Source organism: Diabrotica virgifera, chromosome 1 (genome assembly GCF_917563875.1).
Source record: "Diabrotica virgifera virgifera chromosome 1, PGI_DIABVI_V3a".
Taxonomy (NCBI): domain Eukaryota; kingdom Metazoa; phylum Arthropoda; class Insecta; order Coleoptera; family Chrysomelidae; genus Diabrotica; species Diabrotica virgifera.
Genome location: NC_065443.1, coordinates 142,297,617 through 142,314,508, shown reverse-complemented (window position 1 = coordinate 142,314,508; position 16,892 = coordinate 142,297,617). Strand labels below are relative to the sequence as shown.

Genomic DNA, 16,892 nt, shown 5'->3' with positions numbered 1-16,892 from the left:
AAAATAGCAATAAATATAAAATAAGGGGACAAAACAAGCCTGTCCTTGCAATCTAAACTTTTATTAAAAAATTAAATTTTTTTAAAATCTTGCACAACAAAAATTAGAACATACAAAGATTTGTCACATATGTCATTTTTTTACATATAAAGAAGCACTCCGCCTATCTAATGCACTTTACAGAATTGAAATCGGAATATTTAAGCAGCCTCACCAATGTTTTAAAGTTATAAACAATTTTTTGGCTTATAAACAAATTAGTGCTGTGGCCAGGAGGGGGTGCTACTGGCTCCTTTATTTAGATGGACTTACCCAAGATTTTTATGTATTTTTTGACCCGTAGAACACGATTTTTTTGGGTAACAGTTGATCCGGATGTCGATAAGATTGTTATAAACAAAGAACTTGAGGAATTACATAACATCGATTTTTCGCAAAATAAAACATTTTTTTGTATTTCTTGGGTAATTCTAAGCAAAAAATGTTCGTACAAGTTTTTTCGTAGGATGCATAGTTTTTGAGATAAACGCAGTGGAACTTTCAAAAAATCGAAAAATTGCAATTTTTGAACGCGAATAACTTTTGATTAAAAAATAAAATAGCAATTCTGCTGACAGCATTTGAAAGTTTAAGTCAAATTATACCGGTTTTAATTATTTGCATTGCTAAAAATTATTTTTTTTATTAATAAACAAAGCTATTTGTTTATAAGCCAAAAAATTGTTTATAAGTTTAAAACATTGTTGAGGCCCCTTAAATAATCCGATTTTAATTCTGTAAAGTGTATTAGATAGGTAGAGCACCTCTTTATATGTAAAAAAATTAGCCAACTTCTAAATGGTCTACTTCTTGTTCAGAAAAATTTTAAAAAATTTGAACTTTTTTAAAAACATTTAGATTGCAAATTTATTATGCAAAATCTATTAGGTCGATTTTAATGAAATTTGGTACACGGTTTAAGTATGTTACAAATAATTTCCTAAGCGAATTACTAAGGTTCTAAGTGCCACCAAAGTGGTTAAAAACATTGAATAACAACAGGCGTACTTTGCCCCCTTAATTTGTATTTATTGCTAAATTGCAGAAAAGGTAATACGTTAAGACATTTTTGACCAGTCGTATATCCTACAAAATTCAATTATCTTTATTTTATTTCTCTACGACTTTGTTCCAAAACGAATCGTTTTAAAGTTATAAGCAAAGAAAGCAGAAAAAAATCGACGTTTTTCGAAATTTTTAATTTTTTTATTAATGTTCCGGGCATATTTGAGAAGGAGCATAAGTCAATTATTATTACTGAAGGTGTCACCTAACTTTATCTGCAAAAATCCGAATGCCACCTTTCACATCCAAAAATAGACGTTTTTTTACAGATCCTTACTGGTCTATGCACATTCCACGAAAAAGGTAATTACCTACATACATATCAGTATTTGTGCTTTTATACTTTTTCTTCTATTTTTTGGGTTTTTGTGCGAATTAAACTGTTTTCTCCATTTAAAACACACATAACAAATGTTAAATCAATTCTAGTTTTTTGTCAGTAGACTATTGATTTTTAAGGCAAAAAAATGATATAATTACCAATATAAGAACCACTTAATATACCTATACCTAGGAAAATCCCAAAATATATTGCAAAACCTAAGTTTTTGAACATTTTATTAGCAATGAAACATATGACAATTTTAAAATTGTCGTACGGATGACGTATTCCCGCCTTCAAAAAACGAGCATTTGATTGGACTATAGTTACGAGACAACCTACCAAATATCTACCAACCTTGGTACATACGCACCTATCGCTGTGCCGACAAAAGCGGCATCTATGCGCGCCGTACAACTAACACTGCATCCTAATCTGGCTTTTACATTTAGGGCAGTCAATGAGGGTATTTGGCTCCGAATTCCATATTGCTACATCGATTTACTTGATATTTTCACAGTAAATAGGGAATAGCTTAAGAAACAAAGTCTACCCTATGCCAATGTGCGCTTTTATCTTGGGGGTGGTTCCCACCCCTTCTCGGGGGTGAACAATTTTTTGGTTAAAATAGCCACTGAAAGGCTATATAACCTAATTCTAAGCAAAAACTGTTCTATAATTATTTTTTGAAAATTCAATACTTTTTGAGTTATTCGTGGTTGAAAATTGGCCATTTTCGTTGAAAAATGACACTTTTCGGACTGATTTTTGCGAATACCTTAAAAACTATGTATCTAATAAAAAAACTATATAAAATATTCTTGTAGCTTATAAAAAACAAAGAGATTCGTTCCTTCATAAATCTTCTAGTTATAATACAAAAAGGGATATGGTATTGTCCTTTTCATGATCATTTTTCAGTGCGTAACAAATGATAGGAAAAAGGGTAAGTCCGTGATAATACACATTTATGACATTTATTCTAACATGACATTTTAGTTAAATCTGACAGTTGTCACATTTTATTTTCAATTTGGAATAAAAACAAATCAAATGTGTTTCTTGCATTTATAAAATGGTATTTTCTTTGATTTGTATAGTCTTATAAATTATACAGATTATATTTGTAATATTATTATCTAATTAAAAAAAATTATTTTTTTATTATGGCGCCATCTATCGACAACTAGAATAACTAGAAGAAATGTTATAAAAATGTCACCGACGAAATGTAATCACCGACGTGCCTTTTTTTCTGTCACATACAATTTAATGCGTAAAGTAACGTTTACACGTATCCAGTAACTGGCGCCAGTCTCACTGGAATGCGAGTGCTTGACTAAGACAGCGCTGGATAGGTTCGTTTACACGTATCCAGTAACTGGCGCCAATCTCACTGGCACTCTTATTAAAAATCCTAATACGGCCACTGAAACCACAGGTACGACAGCGCCAGCGACTGGAACGCTGTGTTTACACGTGTCTACAACCACTGGCACGGGGTTAGAGGGGACGCGGACGAGTGCCACTGGCACGAAAAATAGACCAGTTTTCTATTCGAGACAGCGCTGGACTGGAACAAAAAAGCGTTTACCCTGTCGTTCCAGTGCGACTGGCGCCAGTTACTGGATACATGTAAACGCGCCTTTAGAAAGAAATCTAAAAACTGTGACGCACTGAAAGATGATCATGAGAAATACTGTAGGTGAGAGGAGTTTGTTTTTTTGGTGCATGTTCAAATCGGTGTATTTAACTTGAAATAACAGAGAAATGGTCGATTTTAGGTGTATAATGGTACTAATAACTTTTGTTGTGCTTAAAAAGACCTTTAAAATGAGCAACCTCAAATGTCGATTACATTGAAACTAAGCGAGATATGCTGAAAAAAATTGACGACTCATGTTTTTTAAGAAGAAATGAGAAGTATGTTTAACCCCTCATCCATCAGAATATAAATGCATAATTTTCCTTTTACATTATTTTTTATTATAGTGTTATTTCTATGTTCAAAAAGTTGGACCGCACCGGTTTAAAATGAATGGTTTTTGAAAAAACTAAGATCAAGCTATAGAGCGCATTTTTAAATTTTCTTAAAAATCTTCCTTTTTCTCAATGTTGTTCTGAAGCTATTTCCTTGTGACATTTTTATAATAAACTATTTTTAATGGGAAATAAGCCACAATTTTACCAAAAAAATTATTTTATTAACGTTTTCGAAGCCCAAATCGGGTTTCGTTGTCAAAATACAAAATACTACTAAAATAAATAAAAATGTTATTGCTAAGTAAAAAAAATTTATATAAAAATTAACTTTATTAATAATAAATTTAAATTATTTATTAATTTATATTTGTTTTTAATTTTAAATATATATTTTATTGTTAATATTAGAATTATATATTATAAAATTTTTTAATAGAGAATATAATAACTTTATCCTACTAACTTAAGATATATAATTAATAATTTTCTATTTTATATAAAAATTAACTTTATTAATAATAAATAAATTTAAATTATTTATTTATTAATATTTATTTATTTATATTTGTTTTTAATTTTAAATATATATTTTATTGTTAATATTAGAATTATATATTATAAAATTTTTTAATAGAGAATATAATAACTTTATCCCACTAACTTAAGAAATATAATTAATAATTAAATATTTTTTAATAAAATAAAAATTTTAAAACCATTAAAAATAGTTTTTCCTTTTTCTCCATGTAACTCCAAAATTATAAGAGATCTGAAAAGAAGGTACCAAACAAAAATGTAGTGTTTTTTAGATAAAAATTTCTTTTTATTTTTCATCACTGTATCTCTTATCATTTTCAAGCTACATGGAGAAAAAGGAAGATTTTTAAGAAAATTTAAAAATGCGCTCTTTAATTTGATTTTATTATTTTCAAAACCCATTCATTTTAAGCACGTTCAACTTTTTGAACATAGAAATAACACTATGATAAAAGGTATTGTAGAAGAAAAACGATGCATTTACATTCTGGTATATGGGAGTTAAAATTACTTCTCATTTTTTGTTAAAATACATTAGATATCAATTTTGTTTGTAGCATATCTCGCTTAGTTTGAAAGTAGTGGACCTTTAATATTGCTCATTTTAAAGGTCTTTTCAAGCACTACAAAAGGCATTGCTGGCATTATACACCTAAAATCGACCGTTTCTCTGTTATTTCAAGTTAAATACACCAATTTGAGCATGTACCAAAAAAAACTCTTTTCACCTACCATATCTTTTTTTGTATTATAACTAGAAGATTTATGAAGGCAAGTGTCTCTTTGTTTTTTTATAACCTAAAAAAATGTTTCTTTATAGTTTTTTTAGTTAGATGCATGTTTTTAAGGTATTCGCAAAAACCCGTTCGAAAAGGTGTTATGTTTCAATGAAAATAGCCCATTTTCAACGACGAATAACTCAAAAAGTATTGAATTTTCAAAAAAAAATTACAGAACTGTTTTTGCTTAGAATTAGGTTGTCTAGCGAATTCCGTGTTTATTTTAACCAAAAAATTTTTTTCCACCCCTGAAAAGGTGTGGGAACCATCCCCAAGATAAAAGCGCACATCGGCATAGGGTAGACTTTGAATTAGGAGATAAGTAGAGGCTATTCCCAAAATTTTATTAAAATCTATGCAGTAGGATAGAATTCGGAGGTAATATCCTATTCTTGCTCCCATTGACTGGCGTAATTATTCATAGACTTAGCCATATGATTATTTTTAATATTGATCTTAGTTTTTGGTCTTCGTATGAAATACCTTTCTAACTTTGGACATCCCTTTGCAACAACATGTAAGGAATCCCCGGGATCTTTGTAATTCAGGCACCATCCAAGGTCGATTTCTTTAAGGTTAGGGCATCTTCCTAAACGCCTAACACCTTCAGGAGTTATAGAGCACGATTTCCAACAACTCCATGCAGAAAGTTTCTTATTATGTTCGACTGCAGTTTGTACTATTTCATCTAATCTTTGGAGTTTTTGGCATAAATCTAAAAAAATAATTATTATTTATGCATTATTGTCAAAAGTTCATTATTTTATTATATCACAATGGTCAAAATAACTGCCAAAGTTGGAGTGTATTTCAGAGTCCTTTCTGGAAAAATTGGTGATTATTTAAAGTGGAACAGGGTGAATAATTACATAATTGTATGACCTATAATTAACGATTTAGATGGGGTATAAGCCACAATTAAATTGAAAAAAAAATTTATTAACGTTTCGACGCCCAAATCGGGTGTCGTTGTCAAAATACAAAATACTACTAAATTAAACAAAAATGTTGTTGCTTAGTAAAAAATTCTTCTAATAATTTATTTAATCATTTATATCGGCAATTCAGACATATATTATACATTTTAAAGTAGAAGACTTTAAAATGATATTGCCAATATTTATGAGTTGCGTTCCTGGGACGACTTTACTGAAAGATAGTTAGTCGATTAAATGAAATCAACCCAACTCAAGAATATCCGCCACAAAAAAAATCATAGCATGTGATCTGTCTTTAAAAAGACAACCAAATGCAACGGTGACAGTAAAATTCTCGCGTTAGAGATTCCATAGTAAATCACGAGGGAAAACCAGGAAAAAACCTCGTGATACTATCCCGACATCGTAAGTATTTGGTCTTACATTTAGTTTACTCTGAAAACTAATACCAAATTCTGACTTTAATATATAATATATATTATGTTGTTTAAATTATAAATAATATTAATAAAACATAGATATATAAGTAATACTAAAATATCAAAATATGTACTAACTCGATATGTTATTGACTTACTAATCGTGGTATTTTCTTTCTATTGACTTCCTCTTTCAGTATGGGTAACCACATCATACTGCATTCTACCGAGGAATTTGGGACACAATTGGTTTCATTCAGCATAATTAGAGCCGCTTCTTTGATTTTTCCCTTTTTACTATCTGTTTCTTTCAGGACTATACTTGAATCTCTCCACTGAATAGGGAACTTACATAAATTTTTAAATTCCAAAAAAATGTTATAAATCACAACACAACATAATTTAAAACATGTATCAAAGATAAAAAAGTTTTGTTTGTCTTTCGTTTGGCCCCTAAAGACGATTAAAAATTCAAATTAAAACAGGTGGTCCAAAACGCTTCGTGACGTCACTTGGTTTTACATTTACATTTTTCCAATAAAGTAAACAGAATTTTAAATTAGACGTTATAAACGTCAGTAGAAAATACATTTATGTGACGTTACAAGTGTTTTTGATCGTTTGAACTATTCATAGAAAAATTCGTACTTTTACAAAATGGTTTTATTTTCAATAGTAAACCTTCGTTCCTTTCCTTCAAAAACAGTATAAAAACTACGATTTTAACAAACTGGTATATATTATTACAATGACATACGATAAATGTCATTAGAATATAAATATTTTTGACTTATTCCACGACGAAGAGCTTGCCAAATACCCAAGTAGGTGGAGGCCAATAAACAAAAAAGGAGAAGAAGAATATACCTAAATATAAAGTTGTGTCTAGGTATACGTTACCGTGTACGCAAATAAAAAAGTTAGAGTGTCAGTGATTTCTTATTTTTTATTTGTTTAGTGTTTGTTTTTAAATTAACTACGGAGTGTGGACAATTATTTAGTTTTTTTAATGAGTTTAAGAACATTTTAAAACAGTACGAAAAAGATAAGAGACTATAAATTAATATATATATATATATATATATATATATATTTTTTAGTTATAAATGAAATAGTATGTATTACCGTAAAATATTAAAATAAAAAGAAGACCTAAAGCTTTCACAATAATAATTAACTTGTTCTGAAGCTATTATCCTTGTGGCATTTTCGTAATCAACTATTCTAAATGGGAACTAAGCCACAATTTAACCAAAAACTGATTTTATTAACGTTTCGACGTCTAAATCGGACGTCGTTTTCAAAATACAAAATATTATTAAATTCAACAAAAATGGTGTTGCTTAGTAAAAAATTTTTCAAAGAATTTATTTAATCTGACTAATTTTTGTATTTTGACAATGACATCCGATTTGGACGTCGAAACGTTAATAAAATCATTTTTTTAGTTAAATTGTGGCTTATTTCCCATTTAGAATAGTTGATTATAATAATTAACTTACGTATAAAAATTATTTTAACAATATTTTTTACGTGTTATGTCAACTAAATACATATATTTATTTTGCTAACCTAAATATATACTTTAATAATATATACATTGATTTATTACAATTAAGTTTGAAACATCTGAATAGTTCTGCTTCCCTTCCTTTAACAAATATTTTTCTATCAAACACACGCTAAACATATCAAAATAGCATGTACCAAAATATACAGTCACTGCGCACGCTAAATAATAACGTCACTGGCTTGATGAAGTTTAATTCGCGTGTACATACCTAACTTTTTTATTTGCGTACACGTTAGCGTGTACCTAGACACAGCGAAATATAACCATAATAATAACTAATGTAAAACTATGTGACGTCACGGGTCGTTTGAACTATTTTATATCGCTGAAGACTTTAAATACGTATTTCTAAGTTATTACGAGTTTTTGAAGCGTGAAATTTTGGAAATCTAATTTTTAAACAAAACTGAACATTATTATGTAATAAAAAAAAATTGTGCAAGTTCCCTATTGAATGAAACCGATAGGGAACTTGCATAAAATTTTAAATTCGAAAAAAATGTTATAAATCACAACAGAACATAATTTAAAACATGTATCAAAGATTAAAAAGTTTTGTTTGGCTTTCGTTTGGTCCCTAAAGATGATTAAAAATTCAAATTAAAACAGGTGGCCCAAAACGCGTCGTGACGTCATTCGTTTAAATTATGTTTACATTCTTCCAAAAAAGTAAACAGAATTTAAAATTAGACATTATAAACGTCAGTAGAAAATATAGTTATGTAACCTCACAAGTGTTTTTGATCGTTTGAACTATTTTAAATTGATTAAAGGTTCTCTAAACCAAGGCCAGAAAACAAAAAAAATATATATAGATTTTAAATTTGTACTTGTTATTATGAGGTTTTAAGACGTGAAATTTTGGAAAATCTTATTTTTAAAGGAAACTGAATATTATTATGCAATAAAAAAATGTGCAAGTTCCCTATTAGGTTTGGCATTCGTTTTGACACTGACACTATTAAGTGACATTTAAAATAGTTCAAACGATCAAAAACACTTGTGAGGTTACATAACTGTATTTTCTACTGACGTTTATAATGTCTAATTTTAAATTCTGTTTCCTTTTTTGGAAGAATGTAAACATAATTTAAACGAATGACGTCACGACGCGTTTTGGGCCACCTGTTTTAATTTGAATTTTTAATCATCTTTAGGGGCCAAACGAAAGCCAAACAAAACTTTTTAATATTTGATACATGTTTTAAATTATGTTCTGTTGTGATTTATAACATTTTTTTCGAATTTAAAATTTTATGCAAGTTCCCTATTGTGTCGCAAATTCCTCGGTAGAATGCAGTAGGATGTGGTTACCCATACTGAAAGAGGAAGTCAATAGAAAGAAAATACCACGATTAGTAAGTCAATAACATATCGAGTTAGTACATATTTTATATTTTAGTATTACTTATATATCTATGTAATATTAATATTATTTATAATTTAAACAACATATATATTATACAGGGTGGTTCATCTTATTCGCCTCGGTCTCCGTACGGAAAACCGCTTGATATTTTAAAAAAATTTCTTCACAGAAATATACAGGGCCTTTAATACTACAACCTAAAAATAATGTGAATTATACAGGGTGTTCCAAAAAAGAGTGGTATATCAAAGTTATATTTTTTCTTATGGAATGCCCTATATCTGATGACATTATTGAATTAACCTTAAAAAATAAGCTATACTTTCATAAGGGTTCCCTATACCTAAATACAGGGTGTTTTGATTTATTTCGATTTCTATAAAAATGTAAGGTTTTAGAAAAAAATAAATATCTACGAATCTAAGGAGGAGTAAGAAATTCTTTCTTGGATCTTAATAATAGACTATTTAGCATACTTAAACAGATGTTGATTGCAACAAAATTTCGTACAGGGTGGTCAAAATATGAGATTGTTCTATTAACAAATTCAAGCTGTAATAACTTACTTATTTTAAATGGAACACCCTGTATCTTACTAGTCTATCGCGTAGAAAATTTGCTTAGCTTTCAATTTGTATTAGGGTTTCCTATACCTATCTTTTTACAGGGTGGTCAAAATATTAGATTGTTCTATTAAAAAGTTCAAGCTGTAATATCTTACTTATTTTAAATGGAACACCATGTAGCTTACTAGTCTATCGAGTAGAAAATTTACTTAGCTTTCAATTCTTATTAGGGTTTCCTATACCTATCTCCCTTCATTTTTTAAATATTTAAAGATTTCCTAATTTGTAAGCTTTAAAAATTAGAATTACATAAGTACCTATGTCGTGTTTATGTACAACACATCACCAACACCGGCAATATACTTAGACAAGATACTGTCATTAATAATAAAATTTTCATTGTTATCATGTAATCACACAGAGTGTTGTATTATTTTAGTTGATTTTGGCCTACATGTGAAATTGAATAATGTTTATTTTAAACTGCATACCCTATATTAGATGCCGTATTCTGGAAGATATTTAAATTATATTTCATTCCGTATAAGTATTTTCCATATCTTAACCCAACGGTTATTAAGTAAATTTAAGAACGCCACTTTTTGTTTGAATCTTTAAATCGCAATTACAAACAATTAAATGCAATGGCTACTTTGACGAAAACGAGCCTATTGTACAAAAATATGTAAAAATGGGTATTTACAGAATAACATGTGTATTGAGAATGTTAACATGGAATTGAAGAGATTTTAAATATCTTCCATTATAAAGAATAGAATATCGAGTATGTCATTTAAAATATGAACACTCTGTGTGATTAAATGATAAAAAAGTGAATTTTATTAATGAAACTATCTTGACTAAGATATTTAAGTATATTGCCGGTGTTGGTGATGTGTTGTAAATAACCACGACATAGGTACTTAATTCTAATTTTTAAAGCTTACAAATTAGGAAATCTTTAAATATTTAAAAAATGAAGCTAGATAGGTATAGGAAACCCTAATTAGAATTGAAAGCTAAGTAAATTTTCTACTCGATAGACTAGTAAGATACAGGGTGTTCCATTTAAAATAAGTAATTTATTACAGCTTGAATTTGTTAATAGAACAATCTAATATTTTGACCACCCTGTAAAAAGATAGGTATAGGAAACCCTAATACAAATTGAAAGCTAAGTAAATTTTCTACGCGATAGACTAGTAAGATATCGGGTGTTCCATTTAAAATAAGTAAGTTACTACAGCTTGAATTTGTTAATAGAACAATCTCATATTTTGACCACCCTGTAAGAAATTCTGTTGCAATAAGCATCTGTTTAAGTATGCTAAATAGTCTATTATTAAGATCCAAGAAAGAATTTCTTACTCTTCCTTAGATTCGTAGATATTTATTTTTTTCTAAAACCTTACATTTTTATAAAAATCGAAATAAATCAAACACCCTGTATTTAGGTATAGGGAACCCTTATGAAAGTATAGCTTATTTTTTAAGGTCAATTCAATAATGTCATCAGATATAGGGCATTCCATAAGAAAAAATATAGCTTTGATATACCACTCTTTTTTGGAACACCCTGTATAATTCACATTATTTTTAGGTTGTAGTATTAAAGGCCCTGTATATTTCCGTGAAGAAATTTTTTTTAAATATCAAGTGGTTTTCCGTACAGAGACCGAGGCGAATAAGATGAACCACCCTGTATATTAAAGACAGAATTTGGTATTAGTTTTGAGAGTAAACTAAATGTAAGACCAAATACTTGCGATGTCGGGATAGTATCACGAGGTTTTTTCCTAGTTTTTCCTCGTGATTTACTATGGAATCTCTAACGCGAGAATTTTACTGTCACCGCTGCATTTGGTTGTCTTTTTAAAGACAGATCACATGCTATGATTTTTTTGTGGCGGATATTCTTGAGTTGGGGTTACAAAAACAAACATTAAACAAATGTTAGGTTAGAAAATTCAGAAAGAGTGGAAAATAAAAGAGTATCAAGCGTAGTCCATCAGAACAAACCAGTGTAGAAGAGAAAAAGTGGTAGAATAAGATAAATAGGTTGAATAAAAATATTGAAAAACAAAGGAAAAATTGGAAGAAGGATAAAATAGATGAAAATGGGAAGCAATAATACTGAAATCAAGAAAAGAACTCTGAAATAGAATAGTTTAGAATTTTTTAATTTATAAGATTATGTTGTATGTATAGAATAAAGTTAATATTACATTATAAATATATTGGCCTATCCCTGGACCATTTTTACTATTGATTACTAACAAGCTAATTTTTTGTAAGTAGCTTTATTTTTTTGACAAGACACACAATGTTTGTCTTTACAACAATTTTTGTTCGTGGCAGCTAACAGGGGTAGCAGGTGTGAAATATGTTGATTTGACAATGTTCAAAAATTTATTACTAACCGGGTTTTTTTCGTTAATTCTCAAGATAATTATCTCAATTAGCCGGAAAAGTATTTGTTCTACAAAATGCAAGGTCTTGTCAAAGTGTCCCCTTTTCCAACATGTATCATTAACGAGGCCATGAAAAATAATTACTAACCAACTGATTTTTGTCTGTTGATTAGTTAATATTTATATAATTTAACACCCACATTGTCCTACAAATTGCGTGGTACGTTATCCTGGTCCTACGTTCAAAAGTTGTGGTCAGAATACCTGATGTAAAAATAATTACTATCAAGCTGAATAGTCGTGAAGAGCTTCGTTTCGATGAGACGCCCAACTATTTCCTCTACGAAAATTTTCATTTGTGGTAGCTAACAGGGGTAGCAGGGATGAAGTATGTTAATTTGACGATTCTCAAAAATGTATTACTAATTGTTTTTTTTTTGTTAATTCTCAAGATAATTATCTAAATTAGCCGAAAAAATATTTGTCTACAAAAAGCTAGGTTTTGTCAAAGAGTCTCCCCTTTTCAAAATGTATCATGAACCAGGTCATGAAAAAGAATTACTAACCACTTGATTTTTTTTCTGTTGGTTAGTTAATGTTTATATAATTTATCATCCACGTTGTCCTACAAATTTCATTTTCCGTTATTCCGGTGCTCCAATTAAATACATATTTGACATTCATGACTAAAGACTGGATTATATGCAAAATGCATATGCATATATATGCTGCATATTTCTCATGTTTTTCATAAATGCATATGCCTTGCATATTTGGAGATTTAAGAGCATATAAATGCATATTTTGATGGGAATTTACTCTACCCCATTTAAAAATAAGGTATATATTAGTAACATCAACATCCATTAAAATAAAATGTGAAAGTAAATATTTTGCTGTTAAGCTCCTTTGTTGTTGTACCCATAAACATAATGGGCGTTATTTATAGCTGCAGGTATCATTATCCGGATATTTAAGATTTATAGACTTCTCAGAATTTACAAATTACCTAAGTAAATACCGATTATATTTTGAATAACATTACAAATATTACCTGTACTTTCTGCTGGTGTCGGCCAACTATGAATTATTCTGGGAAAACCAACCAAAACGAAATTTTAAGGCAGCGTTGCCAATTTAGCTTATTTTATGCTAGATTTGGCATATTTTTGTGTTGTTTAGCTTATTTATTTCTTGTTTAGCATATAGCATATTTTCTAGCATATTAAATAATATAAAAATTATTTAGTAAAAATCGAAAATCTTCTAATTCAGAACAAATTTTTATGTTGGCCTTACAATTACTAAAACAACTTAGGAACTCTCTCACAGGAACTTGAAACTGATATCAGTGAGTCAAATCTGATTCCTAACAAAAAATGTTTAACCATTCACACATACACACCTACATCAGCAAATCCCTTCGCCTTCAATAATGTTTATATTAGTACTTATGTCTGTGGACCATGAGATTACTATTAACTACAGGATCATGTTTCAGCATTTTTTAAAACAAATAATTTATCTGTACTGGGTTATGCTTGCTATAGGGATTTTTTATTAGTTGATAATGGAATACCTACTGTTGAACTGATCATTCCATCATTCTTGTGAGGTTTGGCAAATACTATATTGGTCGAGTTGGCAACACTGTTTTAAGGGTAGGATAGATTATTTTATTTTATGAATGGTTAGTCTTAAATCAATCGCCGATTATTCAACTTTTGTGATTGCAAGTTATTGACTATACTGTGTAAAAAAATCATTTTATTATTATTGTGAAAATGCCTAAAGTAGCAAGGGAAAAATCAAGTCTTCTCAGAAGTTGGATTGGAAGTAACAATCATCTAAAAGTTATCGACAGTGAAAGTATGTTTTGCACCATTTGTGATAAAAAGGTAAGTTCTCCACTTCAATAGATTTTTAAACTTATCAAACTTCTTAGCACATCTATGTGTCTGTCTATTCTAAAATGACAAACCGTCCCATTTCTTCAAAAACTGTTTTTTAAAGTTCGCAACGGTTTGGCTTATACAGAGCGAGGTGTTGAGAGTGGCCCACCCTGTATACTACGGTACACTGACTGTACTTTATTGTTTGACGATTTCAATTTCACTTTGAGAAATAAAAAAAAAATTGGGGGAGGTTTAAAAAGTTTGATCATTTTAATGTAGGTATCTATTTACGAAAACATCTAAAACATCATTATCATTATATTCCAGATTCCATGTCAAAAGAAATTCCAAGTAGTTCAACACATAAAAACTTCACTTCACCAAACTAAGCTATCAAAAAATGATAATAAACCTCGCCAGCAGATTCTACAGAACAGTTTGCAGATTCAGAATACGTCAGTTGGGCAAGAAACCTTTGCAAAGGATTTATGCCATTTTTTTTTGAACTGCAATATCCCTCTGCACAAGTTAGAACATAAATCGTGTCAAAACTTTTTAAAAACTTATTGCAAGATTAAAGATAAACCAGCTCAAATACCAAGTTCTTCAACTCTTCGGAAAAAATATGTCAGTGCATGTTACAAAGATGTGATGACGAGTATTAAAAATCAGTTAAAAGCCGATTATCTTTGGATTTCCGTCGACGAAACAACGGATACAAAGGGTCGACAAATTGCGAATCTAATTGTTGGAGTTCTTAACGACTCTGGCGATTTTAAAAACTCATACTTAATTAGTGTAAAATGTTTGGAAAAAACAAACTATGCTACAATAGCTAGATTTGTTAACGAATCCCTAACAAATTTTTTTTTACCTGATCAAGTACCATTTGAAAAAATATTATTAATGCTTAGTGATGCCGCCTCATATATGATGAAAGCTGCATCCAATCTTAAAATCTTTTTCCCTAATTTAATTCACTGTACATGTTTGGCGCACGGCCTAAACAGAGTTGCAGAGAAAGTTAGAATTGAATTTCCCAATGTAAACACCTTAATAAATAATGTAAAAAAAGTATTTCTGAAAGCACCACTACGTGTACAGGTATATAGGGAGATGCTTCCCGATATTCCTTTACCACCAGAACCAGTATTAACCAGATGGGGAACTTGGCTTAAAAGTGCTATATTTTTATCTGAACACTACGACGACATCAAAAGCGTTATTTCAAGTTTTGATCCGACTTGTACCGCTATTGATAACTGTCAAAATATTTTTAAAGAAAAGTCTATTAAAAATCAATTGTTGTATATAAAATCGAATTTCGATATCATTGAAAGTTCAATTACAAAATTAGAGGCTCAAAATTTATGTCTTCACAATAGTATGTCTATTGTTGATTCGGTTAAACAGAAAATAACAAATCTGAATGGGGAAATTGGAGTAAAAATTAAAGATAAACTTGATGACGTTTTAAACAAAAATGAGGGTTTCACTTTATTGCGTTCAATAAATAATATAATCAATTTTGGAAACTTCGATGAAAATATTAATATGGATCCGTCTCTAATAGCAAAGTTTAAATATGCCCCAATTACATCTTGTGACGTTGAGAGATCTTTTTCTGCCTATAAACAAATATTAACAGATAGAAGACATAATATTAGTTTAGAAAATATGAATCAATATATGATTATTTATTGTAACAATAAAAATATGTAAATTTGTTTTATTGTACTCTTTTTATAATATTAGTTTAGAAAATATGAATCAATATTGTAACAATAAAAATATCTACATTTATTTTATTGTACTCTTATTTATCTTGTGGTCAAAATAAAATATTTTGCCGTTTTATTTGTCACAAAACCTGAAGTTAAAAAAATATATTAAGAAATAATAATACAATTTGGTTTAAATTCAAACCTATTTACTTATTTTTATTATTTTTTATTTATTTATGTATTTAACGTAAACCATAAAATTATTCATATAAAAATAAGTGCATATATAAATGCATATTTGCATGTTAATTGTGCATATTCAGCTTGTTTTAAAATGCATATTGCATGCATATTTTAGACATTTTTTAGTGCATATTTTCCAGTCTCTATTCATGACATTAGAAATCAAATTTATTTTCCGCTATTAGAGCCGAGTTACGCTTGTACAATTACGCATGCGCACTGCGCTGTCTATAGTATGTTAGCAACGAATATAGACGCATATGCCTTTTCATCACATTTTTTGTGCGCATGACAATTCTTGCCTGACTAGCGATACATATCTCTTTTCTTGTAGGAAATTGTTTTATTTGGATGAAAAATACATTTACCTATCACGTGATACCTTTGTCCTACAGTTACTAACAAAAAAAAATGGTCTTGTGGTATTAACAACTTTTGAACGTAGGACCAAGACAACGTACCAGGACCAAGACAACGTACCACACAATTTCTAGGACAATGTGGGTGTTAAATTATACAGGGTGTAACAAAAATACAGGTCATAAATTAAATCACATATTCTGGGACCAAAAATAGTTCGAATGAACCTAACTTACCTTAGTACAAATATGCACATAAAAAAAGTTACAGCCCTTTGAAGTTACAAAATTAAAATCGATTTTTTCGAATATACCGAAAACTATTGGAGATTTTTTATTGAAAATGGACATGTGGCATTCTTATGGCAGGAACATCTTAAAGAAAAATTATAGTGAAATTTGTGCACCCCATAAAAATTTTGTGGGGATTTTGTTCCCTTAAACCCCCCCCCCCCCCCCCCCCAACTTTTGTGTCCGTCTCAATTAAATTATTATTGTGGTACCATTAGTTAAATTCAATATTATTAAAACTTTTTTGCCTCCTAGTATTTTTTCGATAAGGCAGTTTTTATCGAGTTGAGGCTTATTTTTCAATATGTTTACATAAAAATTTTATGGGGGTTTTGTTCTTTTAAACCCCCCAAATGTTTGTGTACGTTCCAATTAAAAT

General features: G+C 29.4%; 1 protein-coding gene across 3 annotated transcripts in view; it reads right to left on the bottom strand.

Moving 5' to 3' along the window:
• The window catches only part of LOC114326371 (F-box/LRR-repeat protein 4), a 117,869-nt gene that overhangs the window by 35,177 nt on the left and 65,800 nt on the right, over positions 1–16,892 (bottom strand). For all 3 annotated transcript variants that reach the window (XM_028274729.2, XM_028274728.2, XM_028274727.2), the window contains one exon: positions 5,209–5,440. In XM_028274729.2, the coding sequence (XP_028130530.1) occupies positions 5,209–5,440 (232 nt within the window). The remainder of the gene's footprint in view (positions 1–5,208; positions 5,441–16,892) is intronic.